The sequence below is a fragment of the Dendropsophus ebraccatus genome, chromosome 10, assembly GCF_027789765.1.
Source record: "Dendropsophus ebraccatus isolate aDenEbr1 chromosome 10, aDenEbr1.pat, whole genome shotgun sequence".
Lineage (NCBI taxonomy): Eukaryota > Metazoa > Chordata > Amphibia > Anura > Hylidae > Dendropsophus > Dendropsophus ebraccatus.
This window is the reverse complement of record NC_091463.1, coordinates 203,496-224,100: the sequence shown is the minus strand read 5'-3', so window position 1 is coordinate 224,100 and position 20,605 is coordinate 203,496. Positions and strand designations below refer to the sequence as shown.

The following is a 20,605-nucleotide window of genomic DNA, read 5'->3' as shown; positions in this document are numbered from 1 at the left end:
AAGACTACAATGTATGTAAAGCACTATGGAATCTGCTGGCACTATATGGGTAATAAATCACAGATGCAAGTCGCTGAGCATGGTGACACCTCTTCTTGTTCTACAGTTATACTGCTTTATTTCTGCTGTGACTGAAAACACAAAACAAGACAAAAACTTTTATTTCTGACAGACAGATGGGCAAGGGCGACATAAACTGGATGGAGGGATCACATAGACAGCACAGGACGCTGAGAATTCTCAGTCATTTCCTTTATGCGGTGGAGATACGGATACATCAGCCTGTGTACACACAGCATCCCCTCTGTAACTAGAGGTATACTGGAGTATAGTGACCACCTAGATATTATCAGGCTGAAACATTACTACAGGACGACAGGCTGTAAAGGTCACCAGAACAAACCACATGGCCAACACTACTAACCACAGTATGTGCATACACCAGGCCAGAAGTGGAGTGCGAATGACCTGGGCTTACGGTAAAGCTTCTCAGCTGTGCTCCGACATACTGACTCCATGTCCATTCAAGTGTGGAGATGCGCTGATCTGACTGGGGACGGAGCCGTTCTCAGATGTTGCTGATGTCATCGGGATGGAAGGATCCTGAGGTGAGAAGTCAAGACTGTCTCTGATCCAGTATGCTTCACAGAGCGGGAGATCACTGGGCTCACACACACTGTAGCTTACAACACAACAGGTAAAGCGGCAGACAACGTCCGGGCAGTAAGAGGAAGGCAAGAAAGCAAAAGAGAAAAGCAAGACAGAAGCAAAGCGTTAAGAACTCGGCAAGAGCAAATCACATGTAAAAACTAAATGTATGAAGAGCAGCTGCAGTCTGGACTATATGTGTGAACCCTCTCCGCTTCCCAGAATCCTGTGAGCCAGCAGCCACTGCCATCCACACTAGAGACATGCACACTAGAAACATCACGGCAGAAGGAACAGGAAGATGCGGACAACACTGAGCAGGAAGGAAGCTACAGAAATATATACCACCCACCATACCGGGGATAACTCACTACACGGGGATTATATACCACCCACCATACCGGGGATAACTCACTACACGGGGATTATATACCACCCACCATACTAGGGATAACTCACTACACGGGGATTATATACCACCCACCATACCAGGGATAACTCACTACACCAGGGATTATATACCACCCACCGTACCAGGGATAACTCACTACACCAGGGATTATATACCACCCACCGTACCAGGGATAACTCACTACACCGGGGATTATATACCACCCACCATACCGGGGATAACTCACTACACCGGGGATTATATACCACCCACCATACCAGGGATAACTCACTACACAGGGATTATATACCACCCACCGTACCAGGGATTATATACCACCCACCATACCGGGATAACTCACTACACCAGGGATTATATACCACCCACCGTACCAGGGATAACTCACTACACGGGGATTATATACCACCCACTGTACCAGGGATTATATACCACCCACCGTACCAGGGATAACTCACTACACGGGGATTATATACCACCCACCGTACCAGGGATTATATACCACCCGTCATACCAGGGATAACTCACTACACCGGGGATTATATACCACCCACCATACCAGGGATAACTCACTACACCGGGGATTATATACCACCCACCGTACCAGGGATTATATACCACCCACCGTACCAGGGATAACTCACTACACCAGGGATTATATACCACCCACCGTACCAGGGATAACTCACTACACGGGGATTATATACCACCCACCGTACCAGGGATTATATACCACCCGTCATACCAGGGATAACTCACTACACCGGGGATTATATACCACCCACCATACCAGGGATAACTCACTACACCGGGGATTATATACCACCCACCGTACCAGGGATTATATACCACCCGTCATACCAGGGATAACTCACTACACGGGGATTATATACCACCCACTGTACCAGGGATTATATACCACCCACCGTACCAGGGATAACTCACTACACTGGGGATTATATACCACCCACCATACTGGGGATAACTCACTACACCGGGGATTATATACCACCCACCATACCAGGGATAACTCACTACACTGGGGATTATATACCACCCACCATACCAGGGATAACTCACTACACTGGGGATTATATACCACCCACCGTACCAGGGATAACTCACTACACCGGGGATTATATACCACCCACCATACCAGGGATAACTCACTACACCGGGGATTATATACCACCCACCGTACCAGGGATAAGTCACTACACTGGGGATTATATACCACCCACCATACTGGGGATAACTCACTACACCGGGGATTATATACCACCCACCATACTGGGGATAACTCACTACACCAGAGATTATATACCACCCACCGTACCAGGGATAACTCACTACACCAGAGATTATATACCACCCACCGTACCAGGGATAAGTCACTACACCGGGGATTATATACCACCCACCGTACCAGGGATAACTCACTACACCGGGGATTATATACCACCCACCGTACCAGGGATTATATACCACCCACCATACCAGGGATAACTCACTACACCGGGGATTATATACCACCCACCGTACCAGGGATTATATACCACCCACCATACCAGGGATAACTCACTACACCGGGGATTATATACCACCCACTGTACCAGGGATTATATACCACCCACCGTACCAGGGATAACTCACTACACCGGGGATTATATACCACCCACCGTACCAGGGATAACTCACTACACTGGGGATTATATACCACCCACTGTACCAGGGATTATATACCACCCACTGTACCAGGGATAACTCACTACACCGGGGATTATATACCACCCACCGTACCAGGGATAACTCACTACACGCGGATTATATACCACCCACTGTACCAGGGATTATATACCACCCACCGTACCAGGGATAAGTCACTACACCGGGGATTATATACCACCCACCGTACCAGGGATTATATACCACCCACCGTACCAGGGATAACTCACTACACGGGGATTATATACCACCCATCGTACCAGGGATAACTCACTACACGGGGATTATATACCACCCACCATACCAGGGATAACTCACTACACCGGGGATTATATACCACCCACCGTACCAGGGATAACTCACTACACCGGGGATTATATACCACCCACCGTACCAGGGATAACTCACTACACCAGAGATTATATACCACCCACCATACCAGGGATAACTCACTACACCGGGGATTATATACCACCCACCGTACCAGGGATAACTCACTACACCAGGGATTATATACCACCCACCGTACCAGGGATAAGTCACTACACTGGGGATTATATACCACCCACCATACTGGGGATAACTCACTACACCAGGGATTATATACCACCCACCGTACCAGGGATAAGTCACTACACTGGGGATTATATACCACCCACCATACCAGGGATAACTCACTACACCAGAGATTATATACCACCCACCGTACCAGGGATAACTCACTACACCAGAGATTATATACCACCCACCGTACCAGGGATAAGTCACTACACCGGGGATTATATACCACCCACCGTACCAGGGATAACTCACTACACTGGGGATTATATACCACCCACTGTACCAGGGATTATATACCACCCACTGTACCAGGGATAACTCACTACACCGGGGATTATATACCACCCACCGTACCAGGGATAACTCACTACACGCGGATTATATACCACCCACTGTACCAGGGATTATATACCACCCACCGTACCAGGGATAAGTCACTACACCGGGGATTATATACCACCCACCGTACCAGGGATTATATACCACCCACCGTACCAGGGATAACTCACTACACGGGGATTATATACCACCCACCATACCAGGGATAACTCACTACACCGGGGATTATATACCACCCACCGTACCAGGGATTATATACCACCCACCGTACCAGGGATAACTCACTACACGGGGATTATATACCACCCATCGTACCAGGGATAACTCACTACACGGGGATTATATACCACCCACCATACCAGGGATAACTCACTACACCGGGGATTATATACCACCCACCGTACCAGGGATTATATACCACCCACCGTACCAGGGATAACTCACTACACCGGGGATTATATACCACCCACCATACCGGGGATAACTCACTACACGGGGATTATATACCACCCACTGTACCAGGGATTATATACCACCCACCGTACCAGGGATAACTCACTACACGGGGATTATATACCACCCACTGTACCAGGGATTATATACCACCCACCGTACCAGGGATAACTCACTACACCGGGGATTATATACCACCCACCGTACCAGGGATTATATACCACCCACCGTACCAGGGATAACTCACTACACGGGGATTATATACCACCCACCATACCAGGGATAACTCACTACACCAGAGATTATATACCACCCACCGTACCAGGGATAACTCACTACACCAGGGATTATATACCACCCAGCATACTGGGGATAACTCACTACACCAGAGATTATATACCACCCACCGTACCAGGGATAACTCACTACACCAGGGATTATATACCACCCACCATACTGGGGATAACTCACTACACCAGAGATTATATACCACCCACCGTACCAGGGATAAGTCACTACACTGGGGATTATATACCACCCACTGTACCAGGGATTATATACCACCCACCGTACCAGGGATAACTCACTACACTGGGGATTATATACCACCCACCATACTGGGGATAACTCACTACACCGGGGATTATATACCACCCACCGTACCAGGGATAACTCACTACACCAGAGATTATATACCACCCACCGTACCAGGGATAACTCACTACACCAGGGATTATATACCACCCAGCATACTGGGGATAACTCACTACACCAGAGATTATATACCACCCACCGTACCAGGGATAACTCACTACACCAGGGATTATATACCACCCACCATACTGGGGATAACTCACTACACCAGAGATTATATACCACCCACCGTACCAGGGATAAGTCACTACACTGGGGATTATATACCACCCACTGTACCAGGGATTATATACCACCCACCGTACCAGGGATAACTCACTACACTGGGGATTATATACCACCCACTGTACCAGGGATTATATACCACCCACCGTACCAGGGATAAGTCACTACACTGGGGATTATATACCACCCACCGTACCAGGGATAACTCACTACACCGGGGATTATATACCACCCACCATACCGGGGATAACTCACTACACCGGGGATTATATACCACCCACTGTACCAGGGATTATATACCACCCACCATACCAGGGATAACTCACTACACCGGGGATTATATACCACCCACCGTACCAGGGATAACTCACTACACGGGGATTATATACCACCCACCATACCGGGGATAACTCACTACACCGGGGATTATATACCACCCACCGTACCAGGGATAAGTCACTACACTGGGGATTATATACCACCCACCGTACCAGGGATAACTCACTACACCGGGGATTATATACCACCCACCGTACCAGGGATAACTCACTACACGGGGATTATATACCACCCACCATACCAGGGATAACTCACTACACCGGGGATTATATACCACCCACCATACCGGGGATAACTCACTACACCGGGGATTATATACCACCCACCGTACCAGGGATAACTCACTACACGGGGATTATATACCACCCACCGTACCAGGGATAACTCACTACACGGGGATTATATACCACCCACCATACCAGGGATAACTCACTACACGGGGATTATATACCACCCACCATACCGGGGATAACTCACTACACGGGGATTATATACCACCCACCATACCAGGGATAACTCACTACACGGGGATTATATACCACCCACCGTACCAGGGATAACTCACTACACGGGGATTATATACCACCCACCGTACCAGGGATAACTCACTACACGGGGATTATATACCACCCACCGTACCAGGGATAACTCACTACACCGGGGATTATATACCACCCACCGTACCAGGGATAACCCACTACACCGGGGATTATATACCACCCACCATACCAGGGATAACTCACTACACGGTGGATTATATACCACCCACCATACCAGGGGATAACCCACTACGCCGGGGATTATATACCACCCACCGTACCAGGATTATATACCACCCACCGTACCAGGGATAACTCACTACACAAGGGGATTATATACCACCCACCGTACCAGGGATAACCTCACTACACGGGGATTATATACCACCACTCGTACCAGGGATAACTCACTACACGGGGATTATATAACCACCCACCATACCAGGGATAACTCACTACACGGGGATTATATACCACCCACCGTACCAGGGATAACTCACTACACGGGATTATATACCACCCCACCGTACCAGGGATAACTCACTACACCGGGGATTATATACCACCCACCGTACCAGGGATAACTCACTACACGGGGATTATATACCACCCACCGTACCAGGGATAACTCACTACACGGGGATTATATACCACCCACCGTACCAGGGATAACCCACTACACCGGGGATTATATACCACCCACCATACCAGGGATAACTCACTACACCGGGGATTATATACCACCCACCATACCAGGGATAACCCACTACGCCGGGGATTATATACCACCCACCGTACCAGGGATAACTCACTACACGGGGATTATATACCACCCATCGTACCAGGGATAACTCACTACACGGGGATTATATACCACCCACCATACCAGGGATAACTCACTACACGGGGATTATATACCAACCACCGTACCAGGGATAACTCACTACACGGGGATTATATACCACCCACCGTACCAGGGATAACTCACTACACCGGGGATTATATACCACCCACCATACCGGGGATAACTCACTACACCGGGGATTATATACCACCCACCGTACCAGGGATTATATACCACCCACCATACCAGGGATAACTCACTACACGGGGATTATATACCACCCACCGTACCAGGGATTATATACCACCCACCATACCAGGGATAACTCTGTACACTGGGGATTATATACCACCCACCATATCGGGGATAACTCACTACACTGGGGATTATATACCACCCACCATACCAGGGATAACTCACTACACCGGGGATTATATACCACCCGTCATACCGGGGATAACTCACTACACCTGGGATTATATACCACCCACCGTACCAGGGATTATATACCACCCACCATACCAGGGATAACTCACTACACCGGGGATTATATACCACCCGTCATACCGGAGATAACTCACTACACCTGGGATTATATACCACCCACCATACCAGGGATAACTCACTACACCGGGGATTATATACCACTTACCATACCAGGGATTATATACCACCCACCATACCAGGGATAACTCACTACACGGGGATTATATACCACCCACCATACCGGGATAACTCACTACACCGGGGATTATATACCACCCACCATACCAGGGATAACTCACTACACGGGGATTATATACCACCCACCATACCGGGATAACTCACTACACCGGGGATTATATACCACCCACCGTACCAGGGATTATATACCACCCACCGTACCAGGGATAACTCACTACACTGGGGATTATATACCACCCACCATATCGGGGATAACTCACTACACTGGGGATTATATACCACCCACCATACCAGGGATAACTCACTACACCGGGGATTATATACCACCCGTCATACCGGGGATAACTCACTACACCTGGGATTATATACCACCCACCGTACCAGGGATTATATACCACCCACCATACCAGGGATAACTCACTACACTGGGGATTATATACCACCCGTCATACCGGAGATAACTCACTACACCTGGGATTATATACCACTTACCATACCAGGGATTATATACCACCCACCATACCAGGGATAACTCACTACACCGGGGATTATATACCACTTACCATACCAGGGATTATATACCACCCACCATACCAGGGATAACTCACTACACCTGGGATTATATACCACCCACCGTACCAGGGATTATATACCACCCACCATACCAGGGATAACTCACTACACCGGGGATTATATACCACTTACCATACCAGGGATTATATACCACCCACCATACCAGGGATAACTCACTACACGGGGATTATATACCACCCACCATACCGGGATAACTCACTACACCGGGGATTATATACCACCCACCATACCAGGGATAACTCACTACACCGGGGATTATATACCACCCACCATACCAGGGATAACTCACTACACCGGGGATTATATACCACCCACCATACCAGGGATAACTCACTACACGGGGATTATATACCACCCACCGTACCAGGGATTATATACCACCCACCATACCGGGATAACTCACTACACCGGTGATTATATACCACCCACTGTACCAGGGATAACTCACTACACCGGGGATTATATACCACCCACTGTACCAGGGATAACTCACTACACCGGGGATTATATACCACCCACCATACCAGGGATAACCCACTACGCCGGGGATTATATACCACCCACCATACCGGGGATAACTCACTACACCGGGGATTATATACCACCCACCATATCGGGGATAACTCACTACACCGGGGATTATATACCACCCACCATACCAGGGATAACTCACTACACCGGGGATTATATACCACCCACCATACCGGGGATAACTCACTACACGGGGATTATATACCACCCACCGTACCAGGGATAACTCACTACACCGGGGATTATATACCACCCACCATACTAGGGATAACTCACTACACTGGGGATTATATACCACCCACCGTACCAGGGATAACTCACTACACTGGGGATTATATACCACCCACCGTACCAGGGATAACTCACTACATCGGGGATTATATACCACCCGTGATACCAGGGATTATATACCACCCACCATACCAGGGATAACTCACTACACTGGGGATTATATACCACCCACCGTACCGGGGATAACTCACTACACTGGGGATTATATACCACCCACCATACTAGGGATAACTCACTACACTGGGGATTATATACCACCCACCATACCAGGGATAACTCACTACACCAGGGATTATATACCACCCACCGTACCAGGGATAACTCACTACACTGGGGATTATATACCACCCACCGTACCAGGGATAACTCACTACACCGGGGATTATATACCACCCGTGATACCAGGGATTATATACCACCCACCGTACCAGGGATAACTCACTACACCAGGGATTATATACCACCCACCATACTGGGATAACTCACTACACCGGGGATTATATACCACCCATCGTACCAGGGATAACTCACTACACGGGGATTATATACCACCCACCGTACCAGGGATAACTCACTACACCAGGGATTATATACCACCCACCGTACCAGGGATAACTCACTACACTGGGGATTATATACCACCCACCGTACCAGGGATAACTCACTACACCGGGGATTATATACCACCCACCATACCAGGGATAACTCACTACACTGGGGATTATATACCACCCACCGTACCGGGGATAACTCACTACACCAGGGATTATATACCACCCACCATACCAGGGATAACTCACTACACTGGGGATTATATACCACCCACCGTACCGGGGATAACTCACTACACCGGGGATTATATACCACCCACCATACCAGGGATAACTCACTACACCGGGGATTATATACCACCCGTCATACCGGGGATAACTCACTACACGGGGATTATATACCACCCACCGTACCAGGGATAACTCACTACACCGGGGATTATATACCACCCACCATACCGGGGATAACTCACTACACCGGGGATTATATACCACCCGTCATACCGGGGATAACTCACTACACCGGGGATTATATACCACCCACCATATCGGGGATAACTCACTACACCGGGGATTATATACCACCCGTCGTAACAGGGATAACTCACTACACCGGGGATTATATACCACCCACCATACCGGGGATAACTCACTACACCGGGGATTATATACCACCCACCATACCGGGGATAACTCACTACACCGGGGATTATATACCACCCACCATATCGGGGATAACTCACTACACGGGGATTATATACCACCCACCATACCAGGGATAACTCACTACACGGGGATTATATACCACCCACCATACCAGGGATTATATACCACCCACCATATCGGGGATAACTCACTACACCGGGGATTATATACCACCCACCATACCGGGGATAACTCACTACACCGGGGATTATATACCACCCACCATACCGGGGATAACTCACTACACCGGGGATTATATACCACCCACCATACCGGGGATAACTCACTACACCGGGGATTATATACCACCCACCATATCGGGGATAACTCACTACACTGGGGATTATATACCACCCACCGTACCAGGGATTATATACCACCCACCATACCAGGGATAACTCACTACACCGGGGATTATATACCACCCAACATACCAGGGATAACTCACTACACCGGGGATTATATACCACCCAACATACCAGGGATAACTCACTACACCGGGGATTATATACCACCCACCATACCAGGGATAACTCACTACACCGGGGATTATATACCACCCACCATATCGGGGATAACTCACTACACCGGGGATTATATACCACCCACCATATCGGGGATAACTCACTACACTGGGGATTATATACCACCCACCATATCGGGGATAACTCACTACACCGGGGATTATATACCACCCGTCATACCGGGGATAACTCACTACACCAGGGATTATATACCACCCACCGTACCAGGGATTATATACCACCCACCATACCAGGGATAACTCACTACACCGGGGATTATATACCACCCACCATACCAGGGATAACTCACTACACCGGGGATTATATACCACCCACCATACCAGGGATAACTCACTACACCGGGGATTATATACCACCCACCATACCAGGGATAACTCACTACACCGGGGATTATATACCACCCACCATATCGGGGATAACTCACTACACCAGGGATTATATACCACCCGTGATACCAGGGATTATATACCACCCACCATACCAGGGATAACTCACTACATCGGGGATTATATACCACCCGTCATACTGGGGATAACTCACTACACCGGGGATTACATACCATCCATCATACTGGGGATTATATACCACCCGTCATACCAGGGATAACCCACTACACCAGGGATTATAAACCACCCGTCATACCAGGGATTATATACCACCCACCATACCAGGGATTATATACCACCCACCATACCAGGGATAACTCACTACACCAGGGATTATATACAACCCACCATACCAGGGATAACTCACTACACCAGGGATTATATACCACCCACCATACTGGGGATAACTCACTACACCGGGGATTACATACCATCCATCATACTGGGGATTATATACCACCCGTCATACCGGGGATTATATACCACCCGTCATACTGGGGATAACTCACTACACCGGGTATTACATACCATCCATCATACTGGGGATTATATACCACCCGTCATACCGGGGATTATATACCACCCGTCATACTGGGGATAACTCACTACACCGGGGATTACATACCATCCATCATACTGGGGATTATATACCACCCATCACAACAGGGATAACCCACTACCCAGTATACCAGAGATTATCCACCACACTGGGGGATTACCCACTACCTATTATTCTGGGCACCATACCCTTCACAGTACAGGTGACATGTATACCAGCAGGGCAGGACACAGCCATGAAGTGTTATCGCACACATCACTTTATTTTTCTTACATGTACCATATATATATTTACATACACACACACACAGTAAGAGATAACTACATCAAAGTCACCTGCAGAAGCTGCGCAACCCAGACCCTGAACCTAAAGGGTGATAACAGCCCTCATGCAGCACCAAACCATGCCAATGGCTGATCTCATTCATGACGTAAAGGAATTCAACAAATGAATATAAAAATATTGTCAGAAAACAGTCATCTAAAAAACTGCATAAAATAATAAAAAATGTGAAAAATTATTTATAATATTTTATATATATATATATATATATATATATATATATATATATATATTTTATGACCAGGACATGGCATAGACATTAACCCCTTCACTGTCAGGCACTGCTGGACAGCCTCCAGGCCGATCTTCAGTCCGCTTAGAGCCTACTTATACCTGGAGGAGTAATATTCCTCTTCAAGTTCATAAAGGTCTATGGCCACCTCATCCCGCAGGGAGATAAGTTTCTTGTCACACTCGTCCTGCAGGGTGCGGAGCTGCTGGTTGCGTTGGTTGATGCCCTCATTAACAGAGGGGAAGTCGTTGAGGATTAGATATTGCTTCAGATCAGACACCAACCTCATGAGCGACTCTCCGGCCCGCACCTGGGATACACACGAGAAACACAACAAGCATCAAATAACCGCCTCACAGCCACAGCGTACAGCAGCGTTTCCCTTCCAGGGTGCCGGAAGAACCTGCCAGCGGTGCCGCGGGATCCCAGTAGGAATTGTGACACTGTGACTATTACCCCTAGAAGCTGCGGCCGCGCAGCTTCTAGGGATATACCGATTGGTTTGATGTTCTGCCCACTCACACAGTGAGCGGGCAGAACATTCAATTGAGCAGAATGTAGGAGCAGCACCTGTCAGCGTCCTGCTCCTACATTCAATCCCATAGGCCGCCGGCACTTCATGCCAGCAGCCTCTGGGACTCCGGGACGTGACTTCTCCGGCAGGCGTGAAGATGTTGACGTCATCATGCCTGCGGGAGGTTCTGTCCCCGCAGCTCGCTAGATGGAGCCCGAAGAGGAAGGAGAGCTGCTCTCTGCAGCCACACAGACCGATTTAGATGAGTAGAACTTTTTGGTGCACAGCATGGGGGACATTATTACCAGGGGCACAGCATGCAGGGGGGCATTTATACTGAGGCGGACAGCATAAGGGGTATTATTAAGATGAAAGGCACACTAGGGGGTATATTATACCCTTAAAGACTGGGCCAATTCCGTATAGAAGGCCATAGCTGTTGCATTTTTTCACCTAGAGACCCACATGAGCCCTTATTTTTTGTGCCACTAATTGTACTTTGCAATGACAGGCTGAGTTTTTTCATAAAAAACACTGCAAAACCAGAAGAAAAAAAAAAGTGTGGTGAAAAAAACAACGCATTTTGTTTGTTTTTTTTTTTTTTACACCGTTCGCCCTGAGGTAAAACTGACTTGTTATATATGTTCCTCAACTAGTAACGATTACAACGATATATAACATCTAACTCTTGGCTTGTAAAAAATTCCAACCATTGTTAACCTAAATATGTTCCCTAAAATCGCTCCATTCCCAGGCTTATAACGCCTTTATCCTTTGGTCTATGGGGCTGTGTCAGGTGTCAGTTTTTGCGCCATGATGTGTTCTTTCTATCGGTACCTTGATTGCACATATGCGACTTTTTGATCGCTTTTTATTACAATTTTTCAGGATTTGATACGACCAAAAATGCGCAATTTTCCACTTTGGGATTTTTTTACGCTTATGCCATTTACCGTGCGAGATCAGGAATGTGATTAAATAATTGTTCGGGCGATTACGCACGCTGCGATACAAAACATGTTTGTTTATTTATTTATTTTTATTTATAACATGGGAAAAGGGGGGGGAATTCAAATTTTTATTAGGGGAGGGTTTTTTTTTATCACTAATAACACTTTTTTTTTTTTACACATATGCTAGAAGCCCCCCTGGGGTTAGGGTTAGTCGCCCCCTGGGGGACTTCTAGTATACGCACACTGATCTCTCATTGATCTATGCTGTATATAGTGATACAGCATAGATCAATGAGATAGGCACTGGATTGCTTTCGGCTGCTGCAGCCGAAAGCAATCGAGTGCCGAGCCGGGATCAGCTCCATTACAGCGCTGACCCGGCCGGTAAAGGATGTGTGGATTGCTCCTACGGGACAATGTGGGGTGATCCACCCCCCTAGACCACCAGGTATTAGGGACAGCAAGCAATCAGATGCAGCAGTCAACTTTGACAGCTGCATCTGATTACTTGATTAGTGGGCACGGTCCGATCGGACCATGCCCACTAAAAGCCACGGTCCCAGGCTACATGCCGCACCCGGGACCTTGGCGGTTCAGAGCGGGGTCATCGTGCAGCCCCCCTCTGAAGTCCCCGAGGCGACCACAGAGAGTAAATATACGCCCTGTGTCGTTAAGGGGTTATTACTATATGAAGGGCACAACAGTTGCCCTTATTACTATGTGGGAGCACGGCATGGGGCATTATTAAATGTCCGGAGCCTAAGATGTCTGTCTGGCAGATTCTGAAGAGATTAATTGTGGCTGGAAGAAATCGTAACGTGGTCTGGCCCGGATGGAGAGGAAAAGGGAAAGTAACGAAAGGGAAAGAAGACGTCACCTGCAAGTCACTTAATGGCAGTTTTTATATTAACATTATTTAGTAGGGGTGCCCCGAGCTAAAAAGTTTTTCTAAGGGGTGCCCCGAGGTGGAAAAGGTTGGGAAGCACTGGTGTACAGTGTACACTATGACCGATGTGATAGAGAGTATACAGTATATACCATGACTGGAGTAATATCATCTACTACAGAAGAGAGACGCCCTGTACACAGCGGTGCACACCATGAGGGCTACCTGTTCTTACACTCACTATGTTAGCCGAGCGGACGTGCATTTCATAGTTGTCCTGCTCCCCTTGGGTTGAGCGGCTGACTTGATGTTCTTCTTCTATCTGACAAAAAAATAAAAGGAGATAAATCCATGAACACGGCTGCAGAAATCAAAGCATATTAACATAGTTAAGAAGGTTGAAAGAAGACAAGAGTCCATCAGGTTCAACCTAGGGAAACCTACAGTACTGATCCAGGGAAAGGCAAAACCCCTATGAGGCAGATGACAATTGCCACATCACAGGGAGAAAACTCCAATGGCAATCAGTATAATCCCTGGATCAGCATATCACCAGAAATCTAATGCCCAGAACTTTATGGCTAATATTATATTTTTCAATAAAAACATCCATGTCCCCCTTGTACTTAATAAATCAGCCATGACATCATGGCAGAGAGTTCCACAGTGTCACTGCTCTTACCGTAAAGAATATAGAGAGTTCCACAGTGTCACTGCTCTTACCGTAAAGAATATAGAGAGTTCCACAGTGTCACTGCTCTTACCGTAAAGAATATAGAGAGTTCCACAGTGTCACTGCTCTTACCGTAAAGAATATAGAGAGTTCCACAGTGTCACTGCTCTTACCGTAAAGAATATAGAGAGTTCCAGTGTCACTGCTCTTACCGTAAAGAATATAGAGAGTTCCACAGTGTCACTGCTCTTACCGTAAAGAATAGAGAGTTCCACAGTGTCACTGCTCTTACCGTAAAGAATATAGAGAGTTCCACAGTGTCACTGCTCTTACTGTAAAGAATATAGAGAGTTCCATAGTATCACTGCTCTTAAAGTGAAGAATATAGCAGTGACACTGTGGAACTCTCTCTTACAGTGAATATAGAGAGTTCCACAGTGTCACTGCTCTTACAGTAAAGATTATAGAGTTCCATAGTGTCACTGCTCTTACAGTAAAGAATATAGAGAGTTCCACAGTGTCACTGCTCTTACAGTAAAGATTATAGAGCGTTCCACAGTGTCACTGCTCTTACAGTAAGGATTATAGAGAGTTCCAGTGTCACTGCTCTTACCGTAAAGAATATAGAGAGTTCCATAGTGTCACTGCTCTTACCGTGAAGAGTATAGAGTTCCAGTGTCACTGCTCTTACAGTGAATATAGAGAGTTCCATAGTGTCACTGCTCTTACAGTGAATATAGAGAGTTCCATAGTGTCACTGCTCTTACAATGAAGAATATAGAGTTCCATAGTGTCACTGCTCTTACATCGAAGAATATAGAGAGTTCCATAGTGTCACTGCTCTTACAGTGAATATAGAGTTCCATAGTGTCACTGCTCTTACAATGAAGAATATAGAGAGTTCCATAGTGTCACTGCTCTTACCGTAAAGAATATAGAGTTCCACAGTGTCACTGCTCTTACCGTAAAGAATATAGAGAGTTCCACAGTGTCACTGCTCTTACAATGAAGAATATAGAGTTCCATAGTGTCACTGCTCTTACCGTAAAGAATATAGAGAGTTCCATAGTGTCACTGCTCTTACCGTAAAGAATATAAAGAGTTCCACAGTGTCACTGCTCTTTTTTTTTTAAACTCATTTTATTGAAGTATGTCCACCAATAAACGCATAAGGCTACATATACAGAATTTACAATATGATCAATAAAGGTGACATAAAAACAATAGAAGTCAGTCTGCTCTTATTAATATTGGAATAAAAAGTCTCTCATGGTGTGGAAAGCTCAGTAAAAAGAAACATAGGAAAATATGCAATCAGAAAGCAGGATAAATGGGCATCAATAGAACAAGTCTAGAACGTCAAGGAACCAACCATACAAAAGCATCATCTCCTAGATATCATTTCTCGCTGGTGAGTAGTTGGTAGAAGGAGACGGACACCATAGCCCCCAGACCTTATGAAATGTAGTTATGCACCCCCGTTTTTACATACATGTATGGTAGCATAGAGTTCACCAACACCTTCCATTTACAGTGGGGGATATCACATCCATCCACCTGATAGCCACAGTTTTCCAAGCCATAAATAGGGCCTCCCTCAAAAATATTCTCTGGTCATGTGACCACCGTTCCTCATCTAAGATACCAAATAGACATATTTTAGGGTCATACGGCACAGTCACCATCAATATTTCTGTAAGGACCTCCAATACCCCTTTCCAAAAGTCCTTAACAGGTGGGCAATCCCACATCATATGCCAGAAATCAGAGGAAGGTGCCCTACACTGGTGACACTCCGTTCCGGGGCATTTGCTCATCTTGTGTAACCTTATTGGGGTCAAATAGCTCTGGTGTGTTATGAAGAGTTGTGTAAGATTATTAGTCGCAGCAGAGGAGACTAATACATGGGAGGCTAACATATCTTACCAGATATCGTCCGGAATACCATTAACCTTGGCTTCCACTGTGCCCTAACAGTCTCTAATTCAAAATTGGAGAGAAGAAGATAAGAATATATGGCCAATATAAGGCCTCTAGGGCCTCGAGACCTAATTATACCTATCAGAGGAAATTTAGAGAACGGTGGTCCAGTGGTGGGGAACTGAGCCCTAAAAGCAGCTTTTAATGTTTGTATGTAGTGATAAAAGATTATGACCAAATGTGTTTCGGAAGTGCTGAAAATCATGAAACCCCTGGTTCCCTTGAACACCCCTGACCTTTATGACGCCATGATTAATCCACAACGAGGGCTCTAATGCTCCAGACAAGTGTGTGAATTGGGGATTATGCCATAGGGGCATTTCCATCATATTATCTGTGGAAGCTAAGAGTTTCTTAGTTTACACCCACACCTGTCTCCCCAACTTAAAGTGTCACTGCTCTTACAGTAAAAAATATAGAGCTTTCCATGGTGTCACTGCTCTTACAGTAAAGAATCCACGTCTGTTCTGATGGTGAAACCTTCTGTTCTCTAAATGTACAGAATGCCCCCTTGTCATGGTTACAGACCTAGGTTTAAAAAGATCATTACAAAAGATCTCTGTACAGTATAGCAGCATGTGGTATAGAATGTATAGTAACTGTATAACCCTGATAACACAGCAGCTGGATATGTGATATATAAGTTACTGTACAGTATAGCAATCAGCATGTGGTGTATAATGTATAGTAACTGTATAACCCTGATAACACAGCAGCTGGATATGTAATATATAAGTTACTGTACAGTATAGCAGCATGTGGTATATAATGTATAGTAACTGTATAACCCTGATAACACAGCAGCTGGATATGTGATATATGTTACTGTACAGTATAGCAGCATGTGGTGTATAATGTATAGTAACTGTATAACCCTGATAACACAGCAGCTGGATATGTGATATATAAGTTACTGTACAGTATAGCAGCATGTGGTGTATAATGTATAGTAACTGTATAACCCTGATAACACAGCAGCTTGATATGTGATATATAAGTTACTGTACAGTATAGTAGCATGTGGTGTATAATGTATAGTAACTGTATAACCCTGATAACACAGCAGCTTGATATGTGATATATAAGTTACTGTACAGTATAGCAGCATGTGGTATATAATGTATAGTAACTGTATAACCCTGATAACACAGCAGCAGCTGGATATGTGATATATAAGTTACTGTACAGTATAGCAATCAGCATGTGGTATAGAATGTATAGTAACTGTATAACCCTGATAACACTGCAGCAGCTGGATATGTGATATATAAGTTACTGTACAGTATAGCAGCATGTGGTGTATAATGTATAGTAACTGTATAACCCTGATAACACAGCAGCTGGATATGTGATATATAAGTTACTGTACAGTATAGTAGCATGTGGTGTATAATGTATAGTAACTGTATAACCCTGATAACACAGCAGCTTGATATGTGATATATAAGTTACTGTACAGTATAGCAGCATGTGGTATATAATGTATAGTAACTGTATAACCCTGATAACACAGCAGCAGCTGGATATGTGATATATAAGTTACTGTACAGTATAGCAGCATGTGGTGTATAATGTATAGTAACTGTATAACCCTGATAACACAGCAGCAGCTGGATATGTGATATATAAGTTACTGTACAGTATAGCAGCATGTGGTATATAATGTATAGTAACGGTATAACCCTGATAACACAGCAGCTGGATATGTGATATATAAGTTACTGTACAGTATAGCAGCATGTGGTGTATAATGTATAGTAACTGTATAACCCTGATAACACAGCAGCTGGATATGTGATATATAAGTTACTGTACAGTATAGCAGCATGTGGTATATAATGTATAGTAACTGTATAACCCTGATAACACAGCAGCTGGATATGTGATATATAAGTTACTGTACAGTATAGCAGCATGTGGTGTATAATGTATAGTAACTGTATAACCCTGATAACACAGCAGCAGCTGGATATGTGATATATAAGTTACTGTACAGTATAGCAGCATGTGGTATAGAATGTATAGTAACTGTATAACCCTGATAACACTGCAGCTGGATATGTGATATAAGTTACTGTACAGTATAGCAGCATATGGTGTATAATGTATAGTAACTGTATAACCCTGATAACACAGCAGCTGGATATGTGATATATAAGTTACTGTACAGTATAGCAGCATGTGGTGTATAATGTATAGTAACTGTATAACCCTGATAACACAGCAGCTGGATATGTGATATATAAGTTACTGTACAGTATAGCAGCATGTGGTATATAATGTATAGTAACTGTATAACCCTGATAACACAGCAGCTGGATATGTGATATATAAGTTACTGTACAGTATAGCAGCATGTGGTATAGAATGTATAGTAACTGTATAACCCTGATAACACAGCAGCTGGATATGTGATATATAAGTTACTGTACAGTATAGCAGCATGTGGTATAGAATGTATAGTAACTGTATAACCCTGATAACACAGCAGCAGCTGGATATGTGATATATAAGTTACTGTACAGTATAGCAGCATGTGGTATATAATGTATAGTAACTGTATAACCCTGATAACACAGCAGCTGGATATGTGATATATAAGTTACTGTACAGTATAGCAGCATGTGGTATAGAATGTATAGTAACTGTATAACCCTGATAACACAGCAGCTGGATATGTGATATATAAGTTACTGTACAGTATAGCAGCATGTGGTATATAATGTATAGTAACTGTATAACCCTGATAACACACAGCAGCTGGATATGTGATATATAAGTTACTGTACAGTATAGCAGCATGTGGTATATAATGTATAGTAACTGTATAACCCTGATAACACAGCAGCTGGATATGTGATATATAAGTTACTGTACAGTATAGCAGCATGTGGTGTATAATGTATAGTAACTGTATAACCCTGATAACACAGCAGCTGGATATGTGATATAAAAGTTACTGTACAGTATAGCAGCATGTGGTATATAATGTATAGTAACTGTATAACACTGATAACACAGCAGCTGGATATGTGATATATAAGTTACTGTACAGTATAGCAGCATATGGTGTATAATGTATAGTAACTGTATAACCCTGATAACACAGCAGCTGGATATGTGATATATAAGTTACTGTACAGTATAGCAGCATATGGTGTATAATGTATAGTAACTGTATAACCCTGATAACACAGCAGCTGGATATGTGATATATAAGTTACTGTACAGTATAGCAGCATGTGGTATATAATGTATAGTAACTGTATAACCCTGATAACACAGCAGCTGGATATGTGATATATAAGTTACTGTACAGTATAGCAGCATGTGGTGTATAATGTATAGTAACTGTATAACCCTGATAACACAGCAGCTGGATATGTGATATATAAGTTACTGTACAGTATAGCAGCATGTGGTATATAATGTATAGTAACTGT

General features: G+C 45.0%; 1 protein-coding gene across 5 annotated transcripts in view; it reads right to left on the bottom strand.

The window, feature by feature from the left end:
- Positions 1-237: 237 nt before the first annotated feature.
- MED22 (mediator complex subunit 22) overlaps positions 238-20,605 on the bottom strand; it is a 49,750-nt gene continuing 29,382 nt past the window's right edge. Inside the window, exons 3-5 of one of the 5 annotated variants that reach the window (XM_069985899.1) lie at positions 14,751-14,831; positions 12,258-12,466; positions 238-682 (exon numbers count right to left, since the gene is read on the bottom strand). In XM_069985899.1, coding sequence (XP_069842000.1) covers positions 490-682; positions 12,258-12,466; positions 14,751-14,831 — 483 coding nt within the window. In that variant the 3' untranslated portion in view covers positions 238-489. Of the gene's footprint in view, positions 683-11,776; positions 12,467-14,750; positions 14,832-20,605 lie in introns of those variants that run through there. The other 4 variants (XM_069985900.1, XM_069985903.1, XM_069985902.1 and 1 more) reach the window with 4 other exon arrangements.